Source organism: Scylla paramamosain, chromosome 48 (assembly GCF_035594125.1).
Source record: "Scylla paramamosain isolate STU-SP2022 chromosome 48, ASM3559412v1, whole genome shotgun sequence".
NCBI lineage: Eukaryota > Metazoa > Arthropoda > Malacostraca > Decapoda > Portunidae > Scylla > Scylla paramamosain.
Genome location: NC_087198.1, coordinates 1993779 through 2007269, shown reverse-complemented (window position 1 = coordinate 2007269; position 13491 = coordinate 1993779). Strand labels below are relative to the sequence as shown.

Below are 13491 nucleotides of genomic sequence, written 5' to 3'. Positions count from 1 at the left end.
AACCTGTCTGCAGCCTTCTTCTCCCGCCTGTTTTCCGCAACCTATGACAACAATGATGATGATGATGATGATGCAATGGTAATAATAATAAATGTAATAATAATAATAATAATAATAATAATAGTAATAATAATAATAATAATAATATTGATAATAATAATAAAATCAATAATGGTAATAGTATTAATGGTAATACTTATAATGACCATAACAGGAATAAGACAATGATAATATTACTGCAGCGGTTGTGTTTGTGTGACCACTTGTATGAAAGATGTTTGCCACCACTTATTGTAAGAGTGTTTTGGTGGCAGTGTGTGTGACCAGTGATGGCGACCCACCCACCAGTGGTTCTGTGCTGACTACTAGTAGTCACCTGTGTTGTTGTGGAGTTGACGGAGTGATGATGCTTGTAACCTGCCCAGTCCATGAAGCTGCTTGGAGTGTTGGCAGCGTGGAGAACCAGAGTGAAGTGGTGATTCTGGCAGCTTGGAGGCTGTGGCAAGTCGTTGATATGTTGATATGTGTGCCAATAAAACACACGGGGACGAGGGTGCCTCATTTAATGACGGAGAACTCATTGGTACACACTGGATTCAACATGACACTGTACTGTGAGATTGCCCTCTCTCTCTCTCTCTCTCTCTCTCTCTCTCTCTCTCTCTCTCTCTCTCTCTCTAAGTAACAAAATGATTCATAAGGCTTGAAATAAAGACATGAGTTTTTGTGTTTGATTTACTGACACATCACTTTCCATAATACAGAGAGGAATAGTTTTGTGTTCATGAAAAAAATACAAGGCAATGGTTAATTTAGATATATAAGTTTGCAAATATGAGAAGTGTGCTTGAAAGGTTTGAAAGCGACCCCAGGCGGGGTATGAGAGTACAAATTGTTATACTGTACACACCAAATACAGACGTCACTTATCTGCTAACAATTACTTCTTATAAGTTTTCCTTAAAATAACAAGTTATTTCTTGGATGAACTTAACACTACTTAATAAGACAGTCACGTTTCTCGCTCCAAGGAATTCCCCTATTTTTGTTGCATTTACATTAGTGAACCAATATTTCTTGACATATTTTTTTCAGCTATTTGTTAAAAAAAAAAAAAAATCAATTTGAATGAAGAGTGAGTTTCATCTCCTGCACCATTAAGATCACCTAAAGAACATATTCACTTTTGTACACTTGCATTCCTTCACTACCACTTACAATGGCAGCTGATGATTTGCACACTTGAACACACTTACGGCACGTGAGTGTTGTTTAAGGAGAACAGATAAATACTTGTGTAATTTTCCTTGCATTGTCACCATCCTATAATTAAGACATGCTGGCCTGTTATAAGTTTGTTCAGACAATCTCTGCCTATCAATAGCACAAGTCCTTACCTTAACAGTTTGTTTTAACCAATTACCATCTGCATTTGGTACTTGGTGCTACAAATGTGACATTCCATCTTGATTTGATAACTTATTTGTCATCATCTTGTCAAGCCGAAGTGCTTTATTTACACCCAGACCAGACATTGTCTTAATAAACCTGTACTAAATATTTCATGTCCTAATGGCACTGCCGTTTGCAAATGAATATCAAACACTTCTAGGCCTATCATCCATGAATCCATGTAGAGCCTGTTTCACCATACAACATGCAAGTTGACTATTATCTTGCCCTGCTGTACTTACTGGCCAAAGGTGGCATTACCTCAGCTTGCACCATCACATTACTCAACCTGCGGTATTACAGGGGCCAACAAGTGCACACAGATGAGAGACCCTATTAACAGAGTATCTTCTCTCACTAGGCTCGCGACATGAAAATATATATTCTTCTTTATATCGACTCCACAACTAATTGGCTATATAAACTGAATATGAAAATCGAGCACCAAGCACTGGCGTTCCTGTGTGTGTGTGTGTGTGTGTGTGGAGGGCGGGTAGGAGGTCTTCCAACGCGTGGCGCAGGTCACAGCTAATGATTACAATGGTCTGCATCTTCTGCATCTAATACTTTCGTCGCCGCCGCCTGGTTGTCTTGGCAGAGGTCCTCCTCCAGGCACTGCACGATGATGGGCGCCCCGTCCCCAGGCTTCCGCCCCTCACAGTCTCCTCCAAAGTAGGCGGAGCTGTTTTGAGTTGTCAGGTTCTCTCGTGTCTCTTCTGGGTTCGCACACATCAATCTGAACACCTCCACCACCCATCTGGCGGGGTCCCCCTCCTGGCCAGCCCCAAGCTCTACCTCCCTCGACCGCCTGTGCTCCAGCCACCGCAGGAGGGCGTTCTTGAAACAGAACCCGCTTGGCACCGCGATGTTCCACTCCTGTGTGGCGAACCATTTGAAAAAGCTCTTTTTGTGCCGAGGCATCCAGCGCTCGGGCTTGAGGCGGGAAAGAAGTACTTTTCCCATCAGCTGCACCTGGCGCTCTGCGGGCGTCAACGTCCCCAGCACCTCAGCCTCTGTCAAGGCAAAGCTGCAGCGCCATGTTCCATCAGCAGCATTACTGAGCTGCATGGTGGTGGTGTCCTCAGGAGTGAGGAGCGGTCTGCAAACTTGCTCCAGCCATGGCACCTCAAGCACTGGCACCAGGTCCACGCCGACCAGCAACAGTGGATACTCTCGCCCCTGCCAGGCCAGAGAGAGTCCCACGCCCACTTGCGTGCTGGTCAGGCCCGGCGGCACCAGGCTCAGTCTTTTGTCCTGCAGGGTGTGGCCAGCGAGGCACCGCTGCACCTCCTCGTACAAACTGGCCATAAATCTATTACCCTCAAGGTGGGGATTGTCAGTCTTCACACAAATCTGTAACCTGCCCTTCAGCGGGGCTTCCTCCTTCCCTCTCTCGCTAACAGTGATTCCTACGTCCTCCTTGTGAATCACGAGGTTTATATCAAATTCGTCAGGGGCGTAAAGCTTAGACCCGTCCTGAGAACTGCCCGCCAGCCTCAGGTCGCCGCGGTACGTGGCATCAGCGGCTGACACCTTATTCATGATGATGCTTATTTCTGCCATCACCGCCTCCTTTACCTCAAGGGCCTCGCCCTTTGATAGATCCACAGCCACCCGCTGAGCCTCCTTCTGCAGCTCTTGCAGGCCTATGGATCTCACAAGATTTCTTATGACGCTTTCCGGGTCACGTCGGTCGATTGGGTCTAATAGATTACGCTTATATTTACAATACATATTGTGAAACACTTTAAAATTTTCTCTCACTTGTGTGCCCGTGGTGCCCGCGCGGCAAGGAGGGTCCTGCGTCACTAGGTGTGCCAGGAGTTCGAAAGTACTTTTATGGCCAAACATGGCGGCCAGGTGAGGGGGCGTCTGGCCATACGTGTCACGCTGCTGTGGGTTGGCGCCAGCGCTCAGCAGCAGCGCCACGCAGCCGTCCTGGCCGTGCGAGGCCGCCTGGTGGAGGGCGGTGGTGCCGCAGGTGTGGTCCAGCACCTCGTCCACGGGGAAGTGACCCTCTTGCAGCATAAGATGAGTCAGCTGCAGGAGACCTTTGCGCGAGGCCAGCAGCAGGGCAGCGTGGCCATCAGGTAAGGAGACCTTCTTACCCTCGCCCTTCTTGTGGCTCTCAAAGAGATCCTCCTGTATACACAGCGCTGTCCGTGCTGCGGTCTTCTCGTGATCTGCCTTCAAGCGAAGCTCCATATCCTTCAGTTTTTCACGCTCCATCATAAAGAGCTTCTGTGTGCAAAGAGAAAGAGAGCGGTGAATATATGAACAAGTAAATAACCCTTTATTGATGCGTACACATAGATATATTAGAAATGATGATAGAAATCGAGGATTACATACGTATATTAGCATTTGTCTGCCTGATTGGAGTTGTTTATCAGGCAAAATTAAAAAATACAAGTAGCTTAATTGGTCAACTAATAGAATCAAATAGTAAGTAATATTAATAAAATATAATACCATAATTGAGCTGCATAATATTCATGATATGAATAAGAAGTTTGTTGTGCAAAGGTAGACTACTGAAAACGTTTGGTTCAAAACACAGCGTGCTGTTTTGGTAAGAGGATGCTCCAAGCTGTGGCTACATAAAATCCACGTTGATGCTTCTACTTTGGCGAACACCATCCAGTAGCCGAGGCACTTCATTTCCTGTGTGCTTTGTGAGAGTTTTATAAATTAAGAACAATGAAAGTGATTTGTGTATCGATGAGAAATTAAACAATGTCATTAATGAAGCAACTTTAGCAGCGGACTACAATTTTCCCAGGGAAAGCATACCTCTGATTTATTTATTTATTTATTTTTATCACGATAACTCTTTGATAAATGACGGCCATGTGCTGGCCCAGATGGGAACACAGCAAAGCAGAGGAGGACAGCATATGGCACAGCACACACTAATAAGTGACTTTATTGTCAAACAATGTGTTATCTTGTACAATATTCCACACACTTCTGAAGCGTTGTCACACGCGTCATCTATGCGGGGCAGGTTTCTCGTTTCTGAATTTTCTGACTGGGTCAAAGCAAACTTAGTATTGTTCAGTGCCACAAAAACTCAATTCCCCCATCTGTCTATATCGCCATAAGCAAGGACAGCATCATTAAACAGACAGATAAACATAAAATGACTAAATCTCCAGGGCCAGATGACATCATCCTAGAGCACTGCAGGAGTGCACGGGTGAGCTTAGCAACCCGTTGCTGCGGCATTGAGGGACTCATTAGACAAGGCAGAAATACCAAAGGGCCAATTTCACAGTCGCTTGGTAACAGTCCCAAATGAAAGCCTTACCAGCCTGGTGACACCTCCAGCCACTTTCACAGCTGGTGTTTTCATGGCTTCGGTAATCCCCAACCTGGTGACTCTATCATAACAAAACGAAAAGCGCCGATTCGGTAACGCTGGTATGCCGGAGCGGCCTCATTAGATAAAGCGAGTCAGTTCTTGACCAAAGAATTAACCACGCCACCACTAAAAAGGAGGAAGGTGTGAAAATACATCAGCTGTGCCTTCAGCACGCCATATCCATTATTATGGTGACTTCTTGTGACTTAAATTCCTCCCTTTCAATGTCTGTCTGACATTCACCAAACTGCTGTGCCAGCCAGCCACTTAATGAGTCATCTTTTTCTCTGTCCCTCGTTGCTGTACACACATTTGTTACATAGAAATATTTCGGGTTGAATGTAAATCATCCTAGCCTACTATTTATGAGATAGTTACTTTATTTCTGGGTGAAATTATGATTTTTTAAATCATAATCTATGCAACGAAAGAATCAGCAATGAACTTAGTGAGCTAAATATTAAGGTAAACTTAGCGTAACCAAATCCAGCACTCTGATGGAAACGGTCATGTTATATCAATATTTTGCAATATTTTGTTAGGTGACAAATTCCATATAGTGTATGCGTGTGTCAGGATTATTACAGGAGTGTGACCAAGGAGGCGTATCAGACGAAATAAGCGCGACAGGTGCTGAAGTTTTGATCAGCTGGTGAAGTGAGTTCATGCCGCCATCCAAAAGAGTACACAGGCAAGCAGCCTCACCTGCTCCAGCCTCTGTTGCTCCTCGTGAGGCATCATGTGCACCGCAAGGCGACCATGTGTGTCCGGCACGTACGGGCAGCCCCCAAGGTCCCTGATCAGCAGCTCGGCCATGCCTTTGTGGCCAGCCTCCAGGGCAGCGTGGAGGGCAGTGCCACCAGAGGCTCCATTAAAGACTGTCCACCCTCCTGCCCTATGCAGGAAGGCGGCAGTCACGGGGCAGTTGGCAGCCGCTGCCTTTGCCAGGAGGTCGCTCAGTGCTGGCCGGTCAGTCTCCTTTCCCCATCGCCAGGCTGCCTGCCAGGGAGTATTTCCCTCGATGGTTGTCACTAGATTGTCGATGCCCTCGACAAGGGCGCTGCTGACCTTTTCCAGGCGACGCTGCTCTGCACGCAGCCGGCAGCAGTAGGCCTGTGAGGAAAGGATGGTCACCACATCAGGTAAGCACCGTGCGCAGAGAGAGAGAGAGAGAGAGAGACAGAAAGACAGAAAGAGAGAGAGAGAGAGAGAGAGAGAGAGAGAGAGAGAGAGAGAGAGAGAGAGAGAGAGAGAGAGAGAGAGAGAGAGAGAGAGACAGAAAGACAGAAAGAGAGAGAGAGAGAGAGAGAGAGAGAGAGAGAGAGAGAGAGAGAGAGAGAGAGAGAGAGAGAGAGAGAGAGAGAGAGAGAGAGAGACAGAAAGACAGAAAGAGAGAGAGAGAGAGAGAGAGAGAGAGAGAGAGAGAGAGAGAGAGAGAGAGAGAGAGAGAGAGAGAGAGAGAGAGAGAGAGAGAGAGAGAGACAGAAAGACAGAAAGAGAGAGAGAGAGAGAGAGAGAGAGAGAGAGAGAGAGAGAGAGAGAGAGAGAGAGAGAGAGAGAGAGAGAGAGAGAGAGAGAGAGAGAGAGAGACAGAAAGACAGAAAGAGAGAGAGAGAGAGAGAGAGAGAGAGAGAGAGAGAGAGAGAGAGAGAGAGAGAGAGAGAGAGAGAGAGAGAGAGAGAGAGAGAGAGAGAGAGAGATAGGGCAGCTATGCAGAAGTGTCATTAAGTGTCACAAATCTAAAAGTGCATGTACAAATACAACCTTACCTTGTCCCAAAAAAAAGGAAAAATACAAAAAATTATTCCAAATATTAGGTTTGACGAGCATTATTACAATTACTTTTAGGATTATAATGATGAATTATAATCAAATATTAGGTTTGACAAGCATTATTACAATTACTTTTAGGATTATAATGATGAATTATAATCAAATATTAGGTTTGACAAGCATTATTACAATTACTTTTAGGATTATAATGATGAATTAACATGGATTCAAGTATTATGAGATCTACTTCATTGCTTGTTCTAAACATTACACTGAAGTGTCCTTTTATGAAATGACAAGATTCTGTTGCATGATCTGTAATGTTGGACAGGTTTGGTGTGCTGCAGGTCTGTCATGTGCACCACTAAAACCTGAAACTGACGGCACTGAAACACAAAGGCTCGTCCTCTACAACCAACAGACCTATAACTCATCCAAGTTGCTCAAACACTTTCCACTCTGCAAAGGAGCCACCGCTGAGACTTGGGTCCAGTACCGGTGCTCGTCCTCACCTTTACAGTGAGGTAGTTCTGTAAGACAGGGAAGGGAAGGTACTCACGGTGGTGAGGAAGGCCAGCACCCTGTGAGTCACATCGGGGCTCTGCCAAGCCTCCTGCAGCAGGCTGGCAGGCAGCGGTGCACCGCTAGCCAGCAGCAGGCTGACGGTGTGTAAGCGGTCGGTGGTGACAGCCAGTCTGAGGACAGAAAGGCCACCCAGGAGCTCTATGGGCGCGCCCTTACATATGAGGGTGGACACTGCCTGCACGTCGTCCCGGCGACTGACTGTTGAGAGCAGCTCCTCATGCAGTTCTTCAGGAAGCTTGTAGCTCTGCCGGAGAGAGAAGGGAAGCCATGGTGCTGATGGTATCGCAATGAAAGCTACATAATATAATGTGATGTAATAATATAATAATAATGTTGTCACGGTTTTCAGAAAGTTTCGCTTGGTGGCGACATAAGTGTTCACTGGTGGCTGTGGCGATGTGTCAGTGTGCATTGTTATGGCCTGTGTGTGTGTGTGTGTGTGTGTGTGTAGCTGTTTGTGTGACAAAGGCTCATTCATGCAGAATACCTTGATATATATTTTCATTTATTGTTTAATGCAGTATGTCTGTTTGAGTAACTTTTGCTTATTACTATATTGATAACAGTAGAGTTTCTTTTGAATTTGTGTTGTCATTACATTTCAATGTTTTATTTTCATGAAGTAAATCATGGTTTGTCCTGTTCCTACAAATGGTGATACTGGTGTCGCCTCCATGAGACACTTTGCCTGCAGATGGTGCACACACCACCAATTTATGTGTCTGCCACACCCATGTACATATGCTAGTGGTTGGAATGCAAGCTTCTGTCACCAGAGACAAAAGACCTGGTAGTTTGAGGCAGTGTTGAGCCATTACTTGCAGCTGCAACTAGCCAGGCTAGATGAAAACTGTGGTCTCTCATAAAGCCCTCAACAGTCAGGTGACAGTGTGGGCTCTCCCGAGGCAAGTGTACACCGTGTGAATGTACACACTCGAAAGCCACCGTGACTGACGCATTGCCTGTCCGGCAGGTGGCGTCCCTCGTCAGGTGCCCGCACAGTGCCCCATCACTGAGCAGCAGCTTGGGGGAGCAGTCCAGACACCACCACAGCCTCGCCCCAAGCCTGGTGACTGCTGTTCTTTGCTTCACAATGTTGTGAGTGCTATAATTGTATACTTTATCGAGTTTTCCGCGTCAGTTCGCGTTTGTCTTTGAACCGTTGTTATAGCTTTTTGTTTTGTTTTGTGTGAAAACACCACTTTGCAGAGGCAGCTACAAATGTGAATCTGGTATATGAAAGACAAATTGGAGTTTTTGAAGTTATGATAATTATCAACAAAACAGCTGAAATACTTATGAAATGTTTTCAGGGTGTAGAAAAATCAGGTTGCCGCAGAACATCATCAGCGAGCTCAGAAAACAAGCGAAGGGATTGAGGTAGCAGACCCTGAAGAGTCCACAGCAGCTGAAAACTCCATTTCTCCATATGCAAGCCCTGAAGTGCAGGAGTTTATCAGAGGACAGGTAATTAATGGCTTAGGAAATAAGAAGGGCAGAAGATATGGGGGACAAGGGAGGAGGTTTGCTCTGGCCTTGCGTTACCATAGTCCTAAGGCGTGTAGGTTTTAAAGCTCTACTTTTTCACTCCCCAGCAGTTCCAATCTTCACCTTTGGCTAAGGCAAACTTCCATCCAAGCAGGCTGGAGCAAACAAATTCACAGTCCTGAGGAAGAGCAGACACCACGTCGAAGGGAGACTCTGTGGCATGCATTTGATGCAGTGACCGTCAGAGAATCTCTCCATTTTGACCCGGCCTCCGATTCCACCATTGGTACGAAGGATTTTGGAGACCGTGGCAAGAGTCTGAAGCAGGCAAACCATGCACTTGTGTTCATGGCTAAAGGGTTGGCCAGGAAGTGGAAAGTGGTTAGGTTAGGTTAGATCAGGTTATGTTAGGATAGGTCAGGTCAGGTCAGATCAGGTCAGGTTAGGATTGCCTTATTTTAAGCTCTCGTCTCCATTCAAGTACAAAGAACGAGCACTTCCGCGTTCCCCGCCCACAAACCCCTCTTCCCAATGAGTCCCCAAGGTCGCCGGGGGACGAGAGAAAAAGAGGCTGCAGAGTGAAGTGATTCCACTGTGTTTTGTGCTCAAAATCGTCCATAACATAAACAATCAATAACGGACATCACAGTTTTGTAGTTTGCGGTTTGGTCGTACTGTAGCAATTCATCCTCCTCAGGCACGGGTTGGTTAGGTTAGGTTATGCCTGCTTAGGATAGGTGGCTTAGGGTAGGCTAGGTTAGCTTAGGTTAAAACCCTTCAGAGAGTCTCTTGGGGCCTTTAGCAGAGCTCGGCTCGGGGAACACGTCGCGTTCACCTCCCAGCCCCTCCACGCTGCCGCCAGTCAGCATGTGGCTCAAGACTCGTCGTCAGGAGCAGGACTAAACAGCCGATCGTTTAAAGAATCACATCGTGCTCATTTTTTCAAGTGTTGGGATAATGTGAGTTGTGCACTTTTGTTTGCTGGTCTCCCTGTGAATTGCATGTTTACATTTTTGATGAGTGCTTGCCTTCAAGTAGGATCTGATGCACTCAGTGTAAATACAAGACTGATTTTGTGACACCTGTGAGTGCTTTCAAGAACACTTATCAGTCTACCACCAGACTGCAACACTGCCCGTGCTGGCGAGGTACTGCTTAAATTGAGTGGCTGGGCAGTCAGGCGTGCATTTTGCACTGGCCACACCGACGCAAAGCATTACCGGTGTTCACCTGACAGCCACAGGGTGTCCACGGACGTGACCATGAGGACTGTCCACAGTAGGCCCAATGACAAGCTGAAGAGTGAATTTGCTTGCTCTGTGGAGATTCAGGGGAACCACAATCGTCCCCTTGGCCCTGCTGATGCCCTCGGTGAACCAAGGGTGCCCACAGCTACACCAGAGCTATTTGAGAGTCATTTGAACCAAAACCCTTAAGTTATCATTATTATTATTATTATTATTATTATTATTATTATTATTATTATTATTATTATTATCATTATTATTATTATTAATTCTTTTTATTTATCTGTTTGTTATTTTCCGGTGAAAAGCAGCACTGGATAGGGATTGTGGGGGAGAGAAAGAGCAGGGTGAAGATAGAGGTGTTTCATTTCCTGAATGTTTCAACAAGCTGCCTTCACGGGGAACAAATTGTCGCCGAAGAAGACAGCTTGAAAAAATACCGAGGAATGAGAGGTCTGGTGCTTCACCCTGCTTCCTTGCAACCAGCACGGTCCCCGTGCACTCGTGCAGCCTAGAGATGCTGTCTGATGCTCTCCTGTTGGCTTGCAGCTAGTACAGGATGAAATACAGTTTGTGTTCTGAATTAGTGAGTTAGTGTTCAGCTAGCCACTGTGTTGTTTCCTTGGTGACGGTCACGTGTCCGCCACGTTCAATGTTTTTGCCCTCTCTTTGAGAAGTGTGCACACCAACTGCTGAAATATTTGCACTGCATCACAGCTCGCTCAACAAAACGGGTTACCAAGCTTATAGCATAACCATTACCTGCAGGCTTACCACCTCATTAATATCTATAAGCACCTCTTGAAATTAAGCAATACTTCATTTGTTTAACATGAATTTACAAACACAAATGTGAAGAAAGAAATACATCTTGGTAAAGGATGCAAAATGTTGTAAACAAAAACATTTTGCATCACATTCATATTGGTTAATGTTAGAAAAATGATAAATGTAATAAGCTCACACACACACACACACACACACAGCTCTATATTTTGAGGGAGTTTCTCCGATACGATCCTAACCTGGAAGCTACTACTGCTTTCAAATGAACTTCTGAGTACCTGACTACTGATGTGACGTGCCACAGGGCCTGAGTAACATTTCTACTGCCAGTACTGAAGGTACTATCAAGTCTTCCCTGTACTGTTGTGTGAGCCACAGAAGGTAAACAAGGTGGTGTGTTTTGCCATGTATATATTGTACCACCTCACCGACTTATGCATGTAAAGAAATTCTATTGTTGAACTCCACACAAGAATGGCACACTTCATTGGGTCTGAACCTGAAGAATTAGTGAAGACAAAGGTAGAAAACGAGCTTGCTAATATAACCAGCGGCAATGATGGAAGGGAAAGCAGAAGTGTAAGTAAGACGATTAAGGATGCAGTTGTTATGCTGTCCAGCCTGGCAGCATAATTTCGGTCGCTGTGTCTACGGCTGTATCTACTGCTTTCAACGAATTCAGGGATAAATTAGAAAACAAGATCGCAGTAATGCTGAGGAATTGCCTCCTGCTCAAGTATGAACATGACAAGATGGAGCAGTACTCCCGAAGGGAGAACTTACGTATTTCTGGATGAGAGGAAGAAGAGGACGAAAGTGAGGAGGTGCTGGAAGCTAAAGTTATAGAACATGCTGACACTATTGGAGTGAAAATTGAGCAGGATGACATTTCTGTTGTTCACCATTTGCGGAGGCCCAGGGAAGGAGGTAGGCCAGTGATTGTGAGGTTTTGCCACCGAAAGAAAAGAAATGAAATTATGCAAAATAAGAAAAAAAAAAAACTGAAAGGTAGGCAAAGAAAAGTGTATATAAATGATGACATGACCTCCTTAAGGGTTAAAATGTTGAATATGGTTAAAGGGCAAGAAACAGTGAAAAATGTGTCCACAAGGGAGGGGAGCATTCTTGTATAGTTGCACAGTGGGGGTAGACCTGTAGTTATAAACTGTCCTGATGACTTAGAAAAGGTTGTTATATCTGCTCCTGATTGGAAAAGGTTAAATCTAGATCACTTAACAAGGGCCTAGGATGGCCCTGCTGGGGCACAGCACATACTTGGGCATGATAATAGTGTTAGTGTAAGTAATATTAACTCTGTTAAGTTTGTTCCTCCCCTGGATTATATTAATGTGTCGTCTCTTAATGTCTGCGGTATCACGTCAAAGTTTTTATCTATGAATTTTGTTAACTTTATTAAAGATTATGGTGTGATTTGTTGATGTGAAACTAAGTGTGATGATACTGATGTAATTAATGTAAAAAACAATATGGAAAATATCGGCTTTGACATTGTCTTTAAGGACAGAAGCAAATTAAGCAGGTTTAAATCTGGGGGTTTGCTCATGGCCATCAAGAAAAATGCTAGTTTTAAGTGGAGGCATATTAGTAACACTTATGATTCTTTACTTTCAGTTAAAGTTGATAGAAGTAGTGTAAATTTTGGTAGGGAACTGGTAATAAGCTGTGTTTACATTCCCCCCTCACACTCTAGATGTGGTAATGAAGAGCACTATGACGAGCTGGATGATTTTTTGCTTACTTACTCATGTGATGGTTATGTGCATTGCATGTGCTTTGTGGTGATTGTAATGCTCACACTCTCACTATGTGTGATGTTCCTTCTGAGGCTGCTGAGGACCCTGTGTCTGTAAGTTTAACTAATTTTGGAATAACTGAGACTAGAGCAAACCAGGACTTAACCCCAGATAGGAATTCATATGAGAAAAAGTTGTTGGATGTTTGTAAGAATGATCAAGTTTATATATTGAATGGAAGGTTAGGGGAGGACTGCAGCATTGGCAAACAATACAACTATTGACTACTTTTTAGGATCACCATTGATTATGAAATATGTTGTAGTTCTTAAAGTATTAGATTATGAACCTTTGTGGTCTGATGTACACTGTGGACTACATGCAAGGATCAAATGTGAGATACAAAGTACGGTGCCTGTTGTAAACCGAGAGGCAAAGGAATCAAGACAATCAGGTGTAAGGCAAAGTAAATGGAATGTTGAAAAACAATTTTTATGTGTGAGTAATATTGATGAAACTAAGATAAATGAACTGATTGCAAAAGTGGATGAATTACCCATGGATGCTATTAATGTAGATTTAAAACAAATACTGATTGAGGTGGCACTTGCAGCTTTCCCACCATATAAGAAAAGATCATTCATGAAAAAGTCTAATAATGCCACCTCAGTGGGATATGATAAAAAGTGCTGGCCATCTAGAAAGGAATACCACAAAGCTAGACAGAGGTTTCATTTGCATAGTGAAAATTTTAACAACATGATTGAGAAAAGCAGGAAAAATAAAGCAAATCTAAAAAGAGTGAAGAATAAGGAGAGGGATAACTTAATAAAGAAACTTAGAAAATATAAGAGTGATGACCCTAAAGAAAATATAAGAGTGATGACCCTAAAGCATATTGGAAAATTTTAAATAGTCAGAAAAGAACTTATCAGATCCCCATAACACTAAATGAATTCTATGACCATTTTAAGCAGCTAGCGGGTGATGAAAATTCTGACAATAGTGATGTGAATATTACAAATGAAAACATTGAAGTTGT

The 13491-nt window shown here is 44.2% G+C and overlaps 1 protein-coding gene across 2 annotated transcripts in view; it reads right to left on the bottom strand.

Annotated features, from left to right (window-relative positions):
• Window positions 1-721: 721 nt before the first annotated feature.
• The window catches only part of LOC135095322 (serine/threonine-protein phosphatase 6 regulatory ankyrin repeat subunit B-like), a 51627-nt gene continuing 38857 nt past the window's right edge, over window positions 722-13491 (bottom strand). For both annotated transcript variants that reach the window (XM_063996083.1, XM_063996084.1), the window contains 3 exons: window positions 7149-7418; window positions 5522-5929; window positions 722-3693 (listed from right to left, as the gene is read on the bottom strand). In XM_063996083.1, the coding sequence (XP_063852153.1) occupies window positions 1981-3693; window positions 5522-5929; window positions 7149-7418 (2391 nt within the window). In that variant the 3' untranslated portion in view covers window positions 722-1980. The remainder of the gene's footprint in view (window positions 3694-5521; window positions 5930-7148; window positions 7419-13491) is intronic.